Source organism: Neoarius graeffei, chromosome 2, assembly GCF_027579695.1.
Source record: "Neoarius graeffei isolate fNeoGra1 chromosome 2, fNeoGra1.pri, whole genome shotgun sequence".
Lineage (NCBI taxonomy): Eukaryota > Metazoa > Chordata > Actinopteri > Siluriformes > Ariidae > Neoarius > Neoarius graeffei.
In genome coordinates this window covers 55394142-55407204 of record NC_083570.1, presented here as the reverse complement: position 1 = coordinate 55407204, position 13063 = coordinate 55394142, and the positions used below count along the sequence as shown (strand labels likewise).

Here is a 13063-nt window from a genome sequence, read left to right as displayed (position 1 = left end):
AGTTTAAAAATTTTAGTTGCAGGAAAATGTTTGGAATTCAGCTTTAATTATTGGTTTTGGTTTGAAGTGTGTGGCTCAAAAAAAGTACAGGTAGTGGTCATCAGTGTGAGTGCTTTTAGTGTGTTTGCCCTGCTGAACACATTGCCTGTTGTGAATCATCTCATCTCATTATCTCTAGCCGCTTTATCCTTCTACAGGGTCGCAGGCAAGCTGGAGCCTATCCCAGCTGACTACGGGCGAAAGGCGGGGTACACCCTGGACAAGTCGCCAGGTCATCACAGGGCTGACACATAGACACAGACAACCATTCACACTCACATTCACACCTACGGTCAATTTAGAGTCACCAGTTAACCTAACCTGCATGTCTTTGGACTGTGGGGGAAACCGGAGCACCCGGAGGAAACCCACACGGACACGGGGAGAACATGCAAACTCCACACAGAAAGGCCCTCACCGGCCCCGGGGCTTGAACCCAGGACCTTCTTGCTGTGAGGCGACAGCGCTAACCACTACACCACCGTGCCGCCCTGTTGTGAATCAATGAAGTATTTATTAACATGTGAAAATTGCAAATACACATGATCATGTGTTAGTTCCATTCATCCATCTATTATCTATACTGCTTACCCATCAGGGCTGAGCAGGAAGCTGGAGTCAATCTCAGCTGACTTTGGGTGAGAGGTGGGGTACACCCTGGATGGATTGCTAATCTATTATGGGTCTAATACAGAGACAGACATCCATTCACACTCATATTGACACCTATGGGCAATTTTGAGTAGCCATTTGACCTAATCCACATGTCTTTGGACTGTGGGAGGAAACCAGTGCACACAGAGGGAACCCACACAGGCATAAGAACATGCAAACTCAGCACAGAAAGACCCCAGTTGGCTGCAAGTTTCAAACCCAGAACATTCTTGCTGTGAGGTGATAGTGCTAACCACTGCACTACTGTCCCACCCATGTGTTAGTTATTTACCTAAAATAGTAGTTAGGTTAAATAACCAGATTATTTCAATTTACAGTACAGTATAAGCCTGGTCATTCTGTAGTGCCAAACATCTGTTCTGGCACATCAGGAAAAAGTGTTTGATCTATAGTCAGGAGATAATGAGTTTGAATTCTGAATATGCCACAGCCATCTGTGAGAACAAATTGGCAGTTTTGCTCATGTACAGTATGCAGTAGACGGTAGATAGCACTTTCCGTGGCACGATTAAAACAGCAGTTGGAAAAGATGCAGTATCTGGCTTTACATGACTCCGAAGACACATGTTTGCCCTCAACCTCTGGTCATATAATAGGGAAGAACTGGCTGGTGGGTGAGAATTGCCAAGTCCAGATCACACATCACCTTAACCTAAAGGGAAAAGCTGTACTTTTTTCCTTTCTAGTCTTCTTCAGTGTATAGATGTATGTAAATTAGATTGTCCATCCTCTCTCCTTTCCTTAGTATTTCTGTTTCATTTGTAGTTCTATTTCCTCCTGTGTTTTCTCCGTCTCCTGGATGCGCTTCTTCACTGCCACTGTCACTTTCTGTCCAACCATCTGTTTATGGTATGCTTTCTTTGTTTCCTTCCATTTTATTGTTTTTCTGTGTCCTTTTTCCAATATAGAGGTGGGTATTCCATGCTCATTTCTTCTCACAGCTATTAGATAGAGTTTATTAATTAAGATAGAGTATATACAAACATCAAAAATACAAATTTTTCACCATAGGTTCAGTTATATTGCAAGCATTTCAGGGAACCATACTGAATCTCGCTGGTTATCTTGACTCCAGAAGAAGCAACTGTGGCCCTGTTCACACCTTGTAGTAACATCCATTTGGAACAATGATTATGTATTTTCAGGATGCATTTATGTACAGTGGATATAAAAAGTGTACACACCCCATTAAAATTATAGGTTTTTCTGATGTAAAAAAAAAACGAGACCACGATAAATAATTTCAAAACTTTTCCCACCTTTAATGTGACCTATAACCTGTACAATTCAGGTGAAAAACAAACAAATCTGTTAGGGGGGAAAGATAAAAAATAAAAAATGTACAATAAGCTGGTTGCATAAGTGTGCACACCCTTAAACTAATACTTTGTTGAAGCACCTTTTGACTTAATTACAGCATTCAGGCTTTTTGGGTCAGAGTCTATCAGCCTGCCACATCTAGACTTGGAAATATTTGCCCACTCTTCCTTGCAAAAGCACTCCAAATCTATCAGATTGCGAGGGCATCTCTTGTGCACAGTCCTTTTCAGGTCACTTTACAGATTTTCAATTGGATTTAGGTCTGGGCTCTGGCTGGGCCGTTCCAAAACTTTTTTGGGGTCATTGTCATGCTGAAAGATGAAATTCCTCTTCATCTTCCTAGCAGACACCTGAAGGTTTTGGGCCAAAATTGACTGGTATTTAGAACTGTTCATAATTCCCACCACCTCGACTAAAGCCCCTGTTCCAGCTGAAGTAAAACAACCCCAAAACATGATGCTGCCACCACCATGCTTCACCGTAGGTATGGTGTTCTTTTGGTGATGTGGTGTTGTTTTTGCGCCAAGCATACCTTTTGGAATTGTGTCCAAAAAGTTCAATCTTGGTTTCATCAGACCAGAACACATTTTCCCACATGCTTTTGGGAGAGTTGATGTCTTTTTTTTTTTTTTTGCAAAATTTAGCTGGGCCTGGATGTTTTTCTTTGACCCTATCTCGTAGTCCAGACATATGGAGAATACAGGAGATTGTTGTCACATGTAGTACACAACCAGTACTTGCCAGAAATCCCTGCAGCTCCTTCAGCGTTGCTGTCGGCCTCTCAGCAGCCTCCCTGACCAGTTTTCATCTTGTTTTTTCATCAATTTTGGAGGGACGTCCAGCTCTCGGTAATGTTACTGTTGTCCCATATTTTCTCCACTTCTTGATGACTATCTTCACTGTGCTCCATGGTATATCTGATGCCATGGAAATGTTTTTGTCTCCTTCTCCTGACCGATACCTTTCAACAATGAGATCCCTTTGACGCTTTGTAAGCTCTCTGTGAACCCTGGCTTTTGCTGGAGGAGGCAAGTGAGTAAATGTCTGAACTTTATTTGGGGTTAATCAGAGTCATTTTAATTGATGGCAGGTGTGAACCCAAAAAGCCTGAATGCTGTAATTAAATCAAAAGGTGCTTCAGCAAAGTATTAGTTTAAGGGTGTGCACACTTATGCAACCAGCTTATTGTACTTTTTTTTTAATGTTTTTCCCCCAAACAGATTTGTTTGGTTTTCAATTGAATTGTACAGGTTATAGGTCACATTAAAGGTGGGAAAAGTTTTGAAATTATTTATCGTGGTCTCATTTTTTTTTTTTTTACATCAGAAAAACCTATTATTTTAATGGGGTGTGTACACTTTTTATATCCACTGTATATGGGCAATTCTTAAGCAGAGAGGCCAAAATTATTAAATTATTAAGATTGCCTTGTCAGCTCAGTAATATTGTTAAAGTATGGAATCCAAGGCAAAATGTACTGAAAACCATATTTAAAAATCATCACTCCAATTATAGCAGTGTCGCTTCAGAAAAATCTTGGTTTGAATTTTAAGAAATTAAAGTACATTTTTTTTCTGACATAATTCCATTACTGACTTTTCTTTCCTCATAAAAGATTTTGCGTTCAAACGTAGTTAATTTTTCTCTGCTTTGTTTAGGGTGAAACGATACCCCATACAGTGTGAAATTTTTATTTAATACCATTATCTTGAGTACTGCAACTAAAAAAAGTTACCACACTTTGCTGTGAATGTAATTCTATTACCGAAGAACTACCCATATATATCAAGATGCATTTGTGTTCACGTTACAAACATTATGAGGTCATATGTGTTCCGGACCACCACTTCGTGATGCATTTGACCCTGTTCATATTTGTGCCTAGCTCTGTCCACTTATGCTTTCAGTCACCCAGAGCACATGTTAATACGAGGTGTGAACAGGGCCTTTGATGCACCTCTTTGATGCTCTATCGAAGTTTGATTCCCGACGAGGCCATCCTCACACTTCACATTCATAATTAAAAGTGACCTGTATTTAATATGAACTCATCTATCCTCTGAACTAATATACATGCACACATTGATGCGTTTTTGCGCGAGTCATCTGTGTCACCTCCAACAAAAAGCGTCATATTTGTGAGATGACTCATAGCATTAGAATTGACTTAATGGATCCACTTATAGCTAATGTAGGCATCACATTTTGCTCTGGAGGATGGCAAACAGTTCGTCAACTGTATATGATCAGGTCGAGAAAGTGAAAAAAGCCAGACAGCTAGCTTTTGCAGTTTTCACAGCTATTATAGTGTTCCTCCATTGTTGCTTTGCTGTGTTGCTAGTACTGGCTGATGAAGACAGCACTCAGTGCATGTGTATAGGCCAAAAGCCACATGAATTCTAAGCTGACCATTCTCAGTCATGTTGCATGGCCATGATTTGGATATGTATCCAATTTAGGACCACATATGAAAGTGACTCAAAACTGATTTGAGCCATGAGACACAGCCATGAAAACATCAGATCTGTGTCACACAGCCTGGTAATGTGAACGTAGCCACAGAGAGCACAACTTCTTTGACAAATAGTTTGAAAAGATGTTGTGGGTGATTGTAAAGATGCACATTTAGCCTATAGCATCTTGGATTGGAAACTATTGTGTGGTAAGTGAGTCCAATTAACAGGTAGACTTCACCAACAATTAAACTGGGAGAAAACTGGATACAAAAAGAACCAAAAGTTCACCCTGGTTTATTTATTGATTTTGCATTCCATAAAATTATATTTATTTGTATGACAGAAATGTACTGCATGGATCAGACAGAATTTTTTTTTTCTTGTACTATGAATGTAGACAATGCAGGGCACGCTGTATTCTTTACAGATATTGAGTGACTACTCTCTTTCTTTCTGTGTCACTTAGGACTCGCTCTGCTCTTGGCTCATCTAGTAAAGCAGTTTACTCACCGCCCATCTCTACAGTCTCTTCAGGTGCCAAATAACTACAGTATACATTCAGTTTTAGATACATACAAACCCAAATCAGAAAACGCTGGGACGATATATTGAAATTTAATTTACAACTGAAAACAATGATTTGTAAATAATCTTTGATGTGTATTGCACTCAAAACAATACAACAGCACATTATTTGATGCTTGACCTCATGAATTATATTGTTTATTTTTTCAAAATTTTCCATTTTGAGTGAACACAATATAACACATTAAAAAAATTCAGACAGTAAAGCATTTACCACTTTATAATGTTGCTATTCCTTCTCACAACACTTCAAAGATGCTTAAGGACTGAAAACACCAAGTAGTGAAATATTTCAGGTGTTATTTTGTCCCATTCTTCCTGCAAACAGGTCTTAAGATGTGCAACAGTACAGGGTCATTGTCATATTTTTCATGACAAAATGTGCCACACATTCTCTATTGGGGACAGAGGGGACAAATCCCCTCTTCTTCCACATCCATGCCTTTGTAATGTATGTTTTGCATTGTGGTAGAATGTGGTTTTGCATTGTCTTGTCAAAATATCCCTTTAAAAGACATCATCTTGAAGGCAGCATATGTTGATCCAAAATCTCAATGTACTGTTCTGCATTAATGCTGCCATCACAAAAGTGTAAGTTACTTTTGCCAAGGGCACTGACACAACCCCATACTATGATAGACCCTGACCTTTGGATTTGTTGCTGGTAACAGTCTGGATGGTGCTTTTCGTCTTTGGTCTGGAGCACACGGCGTCCATTTCTTGCAAAAAAAAAAGACCTGGAATACCAATTCATCTGACCACAATGCACGTTTCCACTGTGTAATGATCCATCCCAGATGACTCCGAGCACAGAGAAGTTGATGGTGTTTCTGGCCATACAGTGGTGCTTGAAAGTTTGCGAACCCTTTAGAATTTTCTATATTTCTGCATAAATATGACCTAAAACATCATCAGCTTTTCACACAAGTCCTAAAATTAGATAAAGAGAACCCAGTGAAACAAATGAGACAAAAATATTATACTTGCTCATTTATTTATTGAGGAAAATGATCCAATATTACATATCTGTGAGTGGCAAAAGTATGTGAACCTTTCCTTTCAGTATCTGGTGTGACCCCCTTGTGCAGCAATAACTGCAACTAAACGTTTCCGGTAACTGTTGATCAGTCCTGCACACTGGTGTGAAGGAATTTTAGCCCATTCCTCCATACAGAACAGCTTCAACTCTGGGATGTTGGTGGGTTTCCTCACATGAACTGCTCGCTTCAGGTCCTTCCACAACATTTCGATTGGATTAAGGTCAGGACTTTGACTTGGCCATTCCAAAACATTAACTTTATTCTTCTTTAACCATTCTTTGGTAGAACGATTTGTGTGCTTAGGGTCGTTGTCTTGCTGCATGACCCACCTTCTCTTGAGATTCAGTTCAAGGACAGATGTCCTGACATTTTCCTTTAGAATTCGCTGGTATAATTCAGAATTCATTGTCCCATCAATGATGGCAAGCTGTCCTGGTCCAGATGCAGCAAAACGGGCCCAAACCATGATACTACCACCACATTTCACAGATGGGATAAGGTTCTTATGCTGGAATGCAATGTTTTCCTTTCTCCAAACATAACGTTTCTCATTTAAACCAAAAAGTTCTATTTTGGTCTCATCCGTCCACAAAACATTTTTCCAATAGCCTTTTGACTTATCCACATGATCTTTAGTAAACTGCAGACGAGCAGCAATGTTCTTTTTGGCGAGCAGTGGCTTTCTCCTTGCAACCCTGCCATGCACACCATTGCTGTTCAGTGTTCTCCTGATGGTAGACTCATGAACATTAACATTAGCCAATGTGAGAGAGGCCTTCAGTTGCTTAGAAGTTACCTTGGGGTCCTTTGTGACCTCGCAGGCTATTACATGCCTTGCTCTTGGAGTGATCTTTGTTGGTCGACCACTCCTGGGGAGGGTAACAATGGTCTTAAATTTCCTCCATTTGTACACAATCTGTCTGACTGTGGATTGGTGGAGTCCAAACTCTTTAGAGATGGTTTTCTAACCTTTTCCAGCCTGATGAGCATCAACAACGCTTTTTCTGAGGTCCTCAGAAATCTCCTTTGTTCGTGCCATGATAAACTTCCACAAACGTGTTGTGAAGATCAGACTTTGATAGATCCCTGTTCTTTAAATAAAACAGGGTGCCTACTCACACCTGATTGTCATCCCATTGATTGAAAACACCTGACTCTAATTTAACCTTCAAATTAACTGCTAATCCTAGAGGTTCACATACTTTTGCCACTCATGCAATATTGGATCATTTTCCTCAATAAATAAATGACCAAGTATAATATTTTGTCTCATTTGTTTAACTGGGTTCTCTTTATCTACTTTTATGAATTGTGTGAAAATCTGTTGATGTTTAAGGTCATATTTATGCAGAAATATAGAAAATTCTAAAGGGTTCACAAACTGTCAAGCACCACTATAGTCAACATAAGGCTTCCTTTTTGCACAGTAAAGTTTTAACTGGCATTTATGGATGTAACTCCATATTGTAGTGCTTGACAGAGTTTGCCAAAGAAATCCATGTGGTTATATCAGCTATAGATGAATGATGGTTCTTGATGCAGTGCCATCTGAGAGATCGGAGATCACAGGTGTTCAGCTTAGGCTTGCGTCCTTGCCCTTTACTCACTGAAATTCCTTCAGATTCCTTGAATCGTTCAATGATATTATACACTATAGAGGGTGAAATATCTAAATCCCCTCCTGTCTTTCTTTGAGAAAGATTGTTTTTAAACATTTCAATAATTTTCTCACTCATTTGTTGACAAACTAGAGATTCTCGACCCATCTTTGCTCTTCAAAGACTAGGCCTTTCCTGGATACTGGTTTGGTGAAAATAATGATTACAGTCACCTGTTGACATAACCTGTTTCAAGTCACATCATTATTTAATTGCTTTGCCTCATTACTAGCCCTAAATTGCCTTCATCCCAGCTTCTTTTGGAATGTGTTGCAGGACTGAAACACAGGAATGGCTGTATATTAACAAATGAAATGAAGTTGACCAGACAAAACATGAAATATATTGGGTCCAAACTGTCTGCAATGAAATACAAGTCAAAGTAAATTTAGAAATTACTACTTTCTTTTTTTCTTTGCATTTTCCAACCTGTCCCAACATTTTCTGATTCGGGGTTGTACAAAGTAAGGGACATATTGTATTTATTCAATGTGTTGAAAGATTATTCTTTTGAAAAAAAAAAATGCTTGTAACGGTTTCTCCTGGACATAGACTCCACCTCGCCAACTCTGCCTAATCGTCTTATCTGCTGCCCACCAACAGCCACCTTGAACAACCAATCAGTTACTGCCAGCCTGCAGCCAAGCACCAATCAATCCATATCAGGTAAAACAAGGCCATCCCACTTTCTAAATCTGTAAACAAAACCAAATGACTGAATTCTGAATATCTGATCCAAATACTCATCTGTCTATAAATACAGGGTATTTAGTTGTATTTCACTGTAGCAGAATGAATAAATGAGAGTGATTGACATAGAGCCCACACCCCAGCCTTTAGCCCTTGGTAGAAGTGCAGTGCTGTATTCAGGGCTTGTTCTCTGACTTACACTAAACTGCTTGTGTAGTGAGGAAACTCATTCATGCTTTCATGCCACCAGTCTTCTTTCATTACATATCCCCTATGTAATTAGCTCCTACACAAAAGCATCATTTTCACAAAGGCTGAAAACATTCATTATCCGTGCATGAGATGTTATGCTTAATTTCTCTGTTTTTCTCTTTCGCTGCCTCTCTCTTCCTCACTCTCTTTACTCTCAGACTTCAGTAGTCCTGCTCCCACCATGGTCAGTATAAATAGGAAAGCGAAGTCTCGTGGGTTGGATAAAGACAGCAGGAGTAGAAACCGGCTGAGTCACACTTCATCCCCTCTTTCCCTCAGCAAGTCCAAGAAAACTCCTCTACCCTCAGATATGGACACAGGAGGCAACAGTAACCGTCTGCCTGGGCTACGCAGGCAACGCAGCACACACACTGAAGGTATTTTTGCTTTATAGTTAGGCACACACATAGACACATGTATGCACACACACACACACACACACACACACACACACACACACACGTACGTATATAGTTATAATACACCGATTCTTTGTACAGTATAAATAGTTATTCCTTTAAATGACATCAGTGGTCTCAAGCTGTTTTTTTCACCCTCCCTCAGGTGGGCATTTCCTGCCGTCCCTAAACGAACTTTACATAGTCGAAACTAATCAGGAATTGAAGGCACTGAACTGTGCCTCATTACACAGTTGCAGGTATGTACATACATTTGTCTACATTCATTTTATTCTCTGTTTCAAACTCTGGCAGTTATTGCCTTTCATGTTTAATATTTCCACAATGCAATATCTTGAATAAAGTCAATTTTGTCTAGTATTTTCTATTATAAGAACACAATAAGCCAAATATAAGAATATTAAACTTGCCAATAGAACAAGACCATTTCAAGCTTAAAATTAGTAAATAGCTAGTCTTATATTTGGTTTATTGTAATCTCATTATAGGAAATATTAGCCAAATATGACCATATTCAAGGTATTTCCACTTGCTAAGAAATCATTTACTGCAGTGCAGCATCAGTACTGTGGTACATTTTACCTTTGTTTTGAGATATTATTAACAACCAGCTCTCTCCATACCTGCGTATTTCTTCTGTCCGTAGCTATACTTTATTTCTGCACAGGAGTCAAAATTCATCTGAGAATCACATCACTCTATATATGAGGTCAGTTCATTTTGCTGTTTAAAGGCACTGTGTGGTAGAGCTGTGCTTGAGTACTGTTTCATACAAGTCAACCAGCAATTCAAAAAAGTAGTCGACATGTCATCTTTTGCATTGTTAAAAACTTTTTCAGCACATCGCTAATTTTAGGCTGTTTTATTTGTGGAACAAAAAAGAGCCAACTGCACTTCAATTAACAGCCACGCATACAGGCTACAAATGAAATGTCCAGCCTCGTGCTTTTTAAGGCCACACTGTTGTTGACAAATGTGTATAAATCTGCAAAATAATAACTCTGTGTATATAAGCACCAATTCTTACATAAAATGCACTCTTCTAGATGAGCTTGCAGTTCCATCATATTCAACTCCAGACTCAGTAGCATCCAAAAATAAGTAGATCAGCCTCTTTGAGCTGGCATGCACTACTGATCTGTCACTAAACTCACTGAATGGAATTAAATGCTGATGTGCAACCCGTGGCTCTGAAAGCGCTCTTTCATACAGCACTGCTCACAAAGGGATTCACTATGCCACAGTACAAGTATTTTATTTAAATTTTATTTCGCATTATATGACAACAAAAATAACTAAGAGTGGAATTCCTTTGGGAGAAGTGGGATTTAAAAATACCTTTCCACTTCATGCAAATTGATATTAAAATGTTAATGGCCCATCCATCCATCCATCCATTATCTGTAGCCGCTTATCCTGTTCTACAGGGTCGCAGGCAAGCTGGAGCCTATCCCAGCTGACTATGGGTGAGATGCAGGGTACACCCTGGACAAGTCACCAGGTTATCGCAGGGCTGACACAGAGACAAACAACCATTCACACTCACATTCACACCTACGGTCAATTTAGAGCCACCAGTTAACCTAACCTGCATGTCTTTGGACTGTGGGGGAAACTGGAACACCCGGAGGAAACCCACGCGGACACGGGGAGAACATGCAAGCTCCACACAGAAAGGCCCTTGCCAGTCGCTGGGCTCAAACCCAGGACCTTCTTGCTGTGAGGTGACAGTGCTAACCACTACACCGCTGTGCCACCATGTTAATGGCCCATTCAAGCATAATAATAATCTCATCTCATCTCATTATCTCTAGCCGCTTTATCCTGTTCTACAGGGTCACAGGCAAGCTGAAGCCTATCCCAGCTGACTACGGGCGAAAGGCGGGGTACACCCTGGACAAGTCACCAGGTCATCACAGGGCTGACACATAGACACAGACAACCATTCACACTCACATTCACACCTACGGTCAATTTAGAGCCATCAGTTAACCTAACCTGCATGTCTTTGGACTGTGGGGGAAACCGGAGCACCCGGAGGAAACCCACGCAGACACGGGGAGAACATGCAAACTCCACACAGAAAGGCCCTCGCCGGCCACGGGGCTCGAACCCGGACCTTCTTGCTGTGAGGCGACAGCGCTAACCACTACACCACCGTGCCGCCCATAATAATAATAATGATAATAAATTTCCAGCATAATATTGTGCAGTTGACTGTAGATGTGGCTTCATTTGGTCTGTAATATTTTCAGACATTTGCAAGAACATTTGCCTGCTATCTTTACCTTACTGCCCTTATTGTCTCATTGTTTTTTTCCCTTTCTACTGATTATTAGATAGCGCCACACCGTTGTAAGTGGTGGATATACAATACCAGTCAAAAGTTGAAGGTGGATACACCTTCTTATTCAATGGTTTTTCATTATTTTTATTAATTCAAAGACAATGTCTTAAAGTAATGATGGATGTTGTTTCTCTTTACTTCAGTGAGCGGTTCTTGACATAATACGGATTACTACAGTTGTGGAATAGGGCTATTTACTGTATTTTTATTATTTACTATTTACTGTTTGATCTCAAGCACATTCAGAAGGCAAGAAATTGCACTAATTAACTTTTGACGAGGCACCTGTTAATTGAAAAGCATTCCAGGTGACTCCCTCATGAAGCTGGTTAAGATAATGCCAATAGTGTGCAAAGCGTCATCGAGGTAAATGGGGCCACTTTGAAGAATTTAAATTCTCATCTCATCTCATTATCTCTAGCCGCTTTATCCTGTTCTACAGGGTCGCAGGCAAGCTGGAGCCTATCCCAGCTGACTACGGGCGAAAGGCGGGGTACACCCTGGACAAGTCGCCAGGTCATCACAGGGCTGACACACAGACACCCATTCACACTCACACCTACGGTCAATTTAGAGTCACCAGTTAACCTAACCTGCATGTCTTTGGACTGTGGGGGAAACCGGAGCACCCGGAGGAAACCCACGCGGACACGGGGAGAACATGCAAACTCCACACAGAAAGGCCCTCGCCAGCCCCAGGGCTCGAACCCAGGCCCTTCTTGCTGTGAGGCGACAGCGCTAACCACTACACCACCATGCCGCCCTATGAATGAGTCGGGGTGTCCAAACGTTTCGTCACTATAGTACCAGTCTAGGCAACCCCTAGTGTGTGCAGAGCCTAGTGCACTCACAGATGTTTGCTTTTCATTTAGGTTCTCTGAAATTGTGTGGATGTGGCAGTGTAGTGTCACTAGAGGGCGTCTTTGCCCAAACCACACTGAGACTGATTTTTCTGAAAGCAAGGGTGCCTTCACAAAGGTAACAAATATTGATTTACCTGTGACGTGCTTTAAATATAAAATGTTATTTCTCTTTTTAAATATTTGCATAATGAATATTTTACTTTCCAGGGGACCAGTCACTTGTGGTCCATTCCACTGGCATTAGTCCAAGATTCTGTCTACCATTTCCGGGTGTCAAGCTATGTAAGTATGCATTATATAATCAGTCTCTGTCACATTGGGTATTTTGAAGAAACATGTCACTGACTCACTCTTCCATTTCCACAGGGTGAGATTGGCTGCTCTGGATCTGAAGAACAGAAGATGCAGGACACTACAGCATTCATTGATTACTATTTTCTCATCCAAAGTAGATGCACTTAAAGGGGAGTGTCTAAAATACCAAACATTGGCTTTCTCCTATACACCCTCTGAACCATTTTCATGACTGCCCCTTTTTCCTTTTTTGTGATGTAGCATGGCAGTGTGTAAAAACACTTCTCTTCAGAATACAATAACAGAATGTGATAGAAACTCCACTGTCAAAACAAATATTCCCCTTCTAAGAAATATTTGACTCTATGACAGGATTACCCCCTGCCCCACTGATATTACTGACACTGCAAACACACACACACAAA

The 13063-nt window shown here is 40.5% G+C and overlaps 1 protein-coding gene across 1 annotated transcript in view; it reads left to right on the top strand.

Moving 5' to 3' along the window:
• Nucleotides 1–12806, top strand: part of myrf (myelin regulatory factor) — a 40743-nt gene extending 27937 nt beyond the window's left edge. The window contains exons 19-27 of the mRNA XM_060902904.1: nucleotides 1480–1563; nucleotides 4957–5024; nucleotides 8326–8439; nucleotides 8874–9092; nucleotides 9280–9373; nucleotides 9781–9843; nucleotides 12354–12459; nucleotides 12552–12626; nucleotides 12711–12806. Coding sequence (XP_060758887.1) covers nucleotides 1480–1563; nucleotides 4957–5024; nucleotides 8326–8439; nucleotides 8874–9092; nucleotides 9280–9373; nucleotides 9781–9843; nucleotides 12354–12459; nucleotides 12552–12626; nucleotides 12711–12806 — 919 coding nt within the window. The remainder of the gene's footprint in view (nucleotides 1–1479; nucleotides 1564–4956; nucleotides 5025–8325; nucleotides 8440–8873; nucleotides 9093–9279; nucleotides 9374–9780; nucleotides 9844–12353; nucleotides 12460–12551; nucleotides 12627–12710) is intronic.
• The last annotated feature ends 257 nt before the right edge of the window (nucleotides 12807–13063 follow it).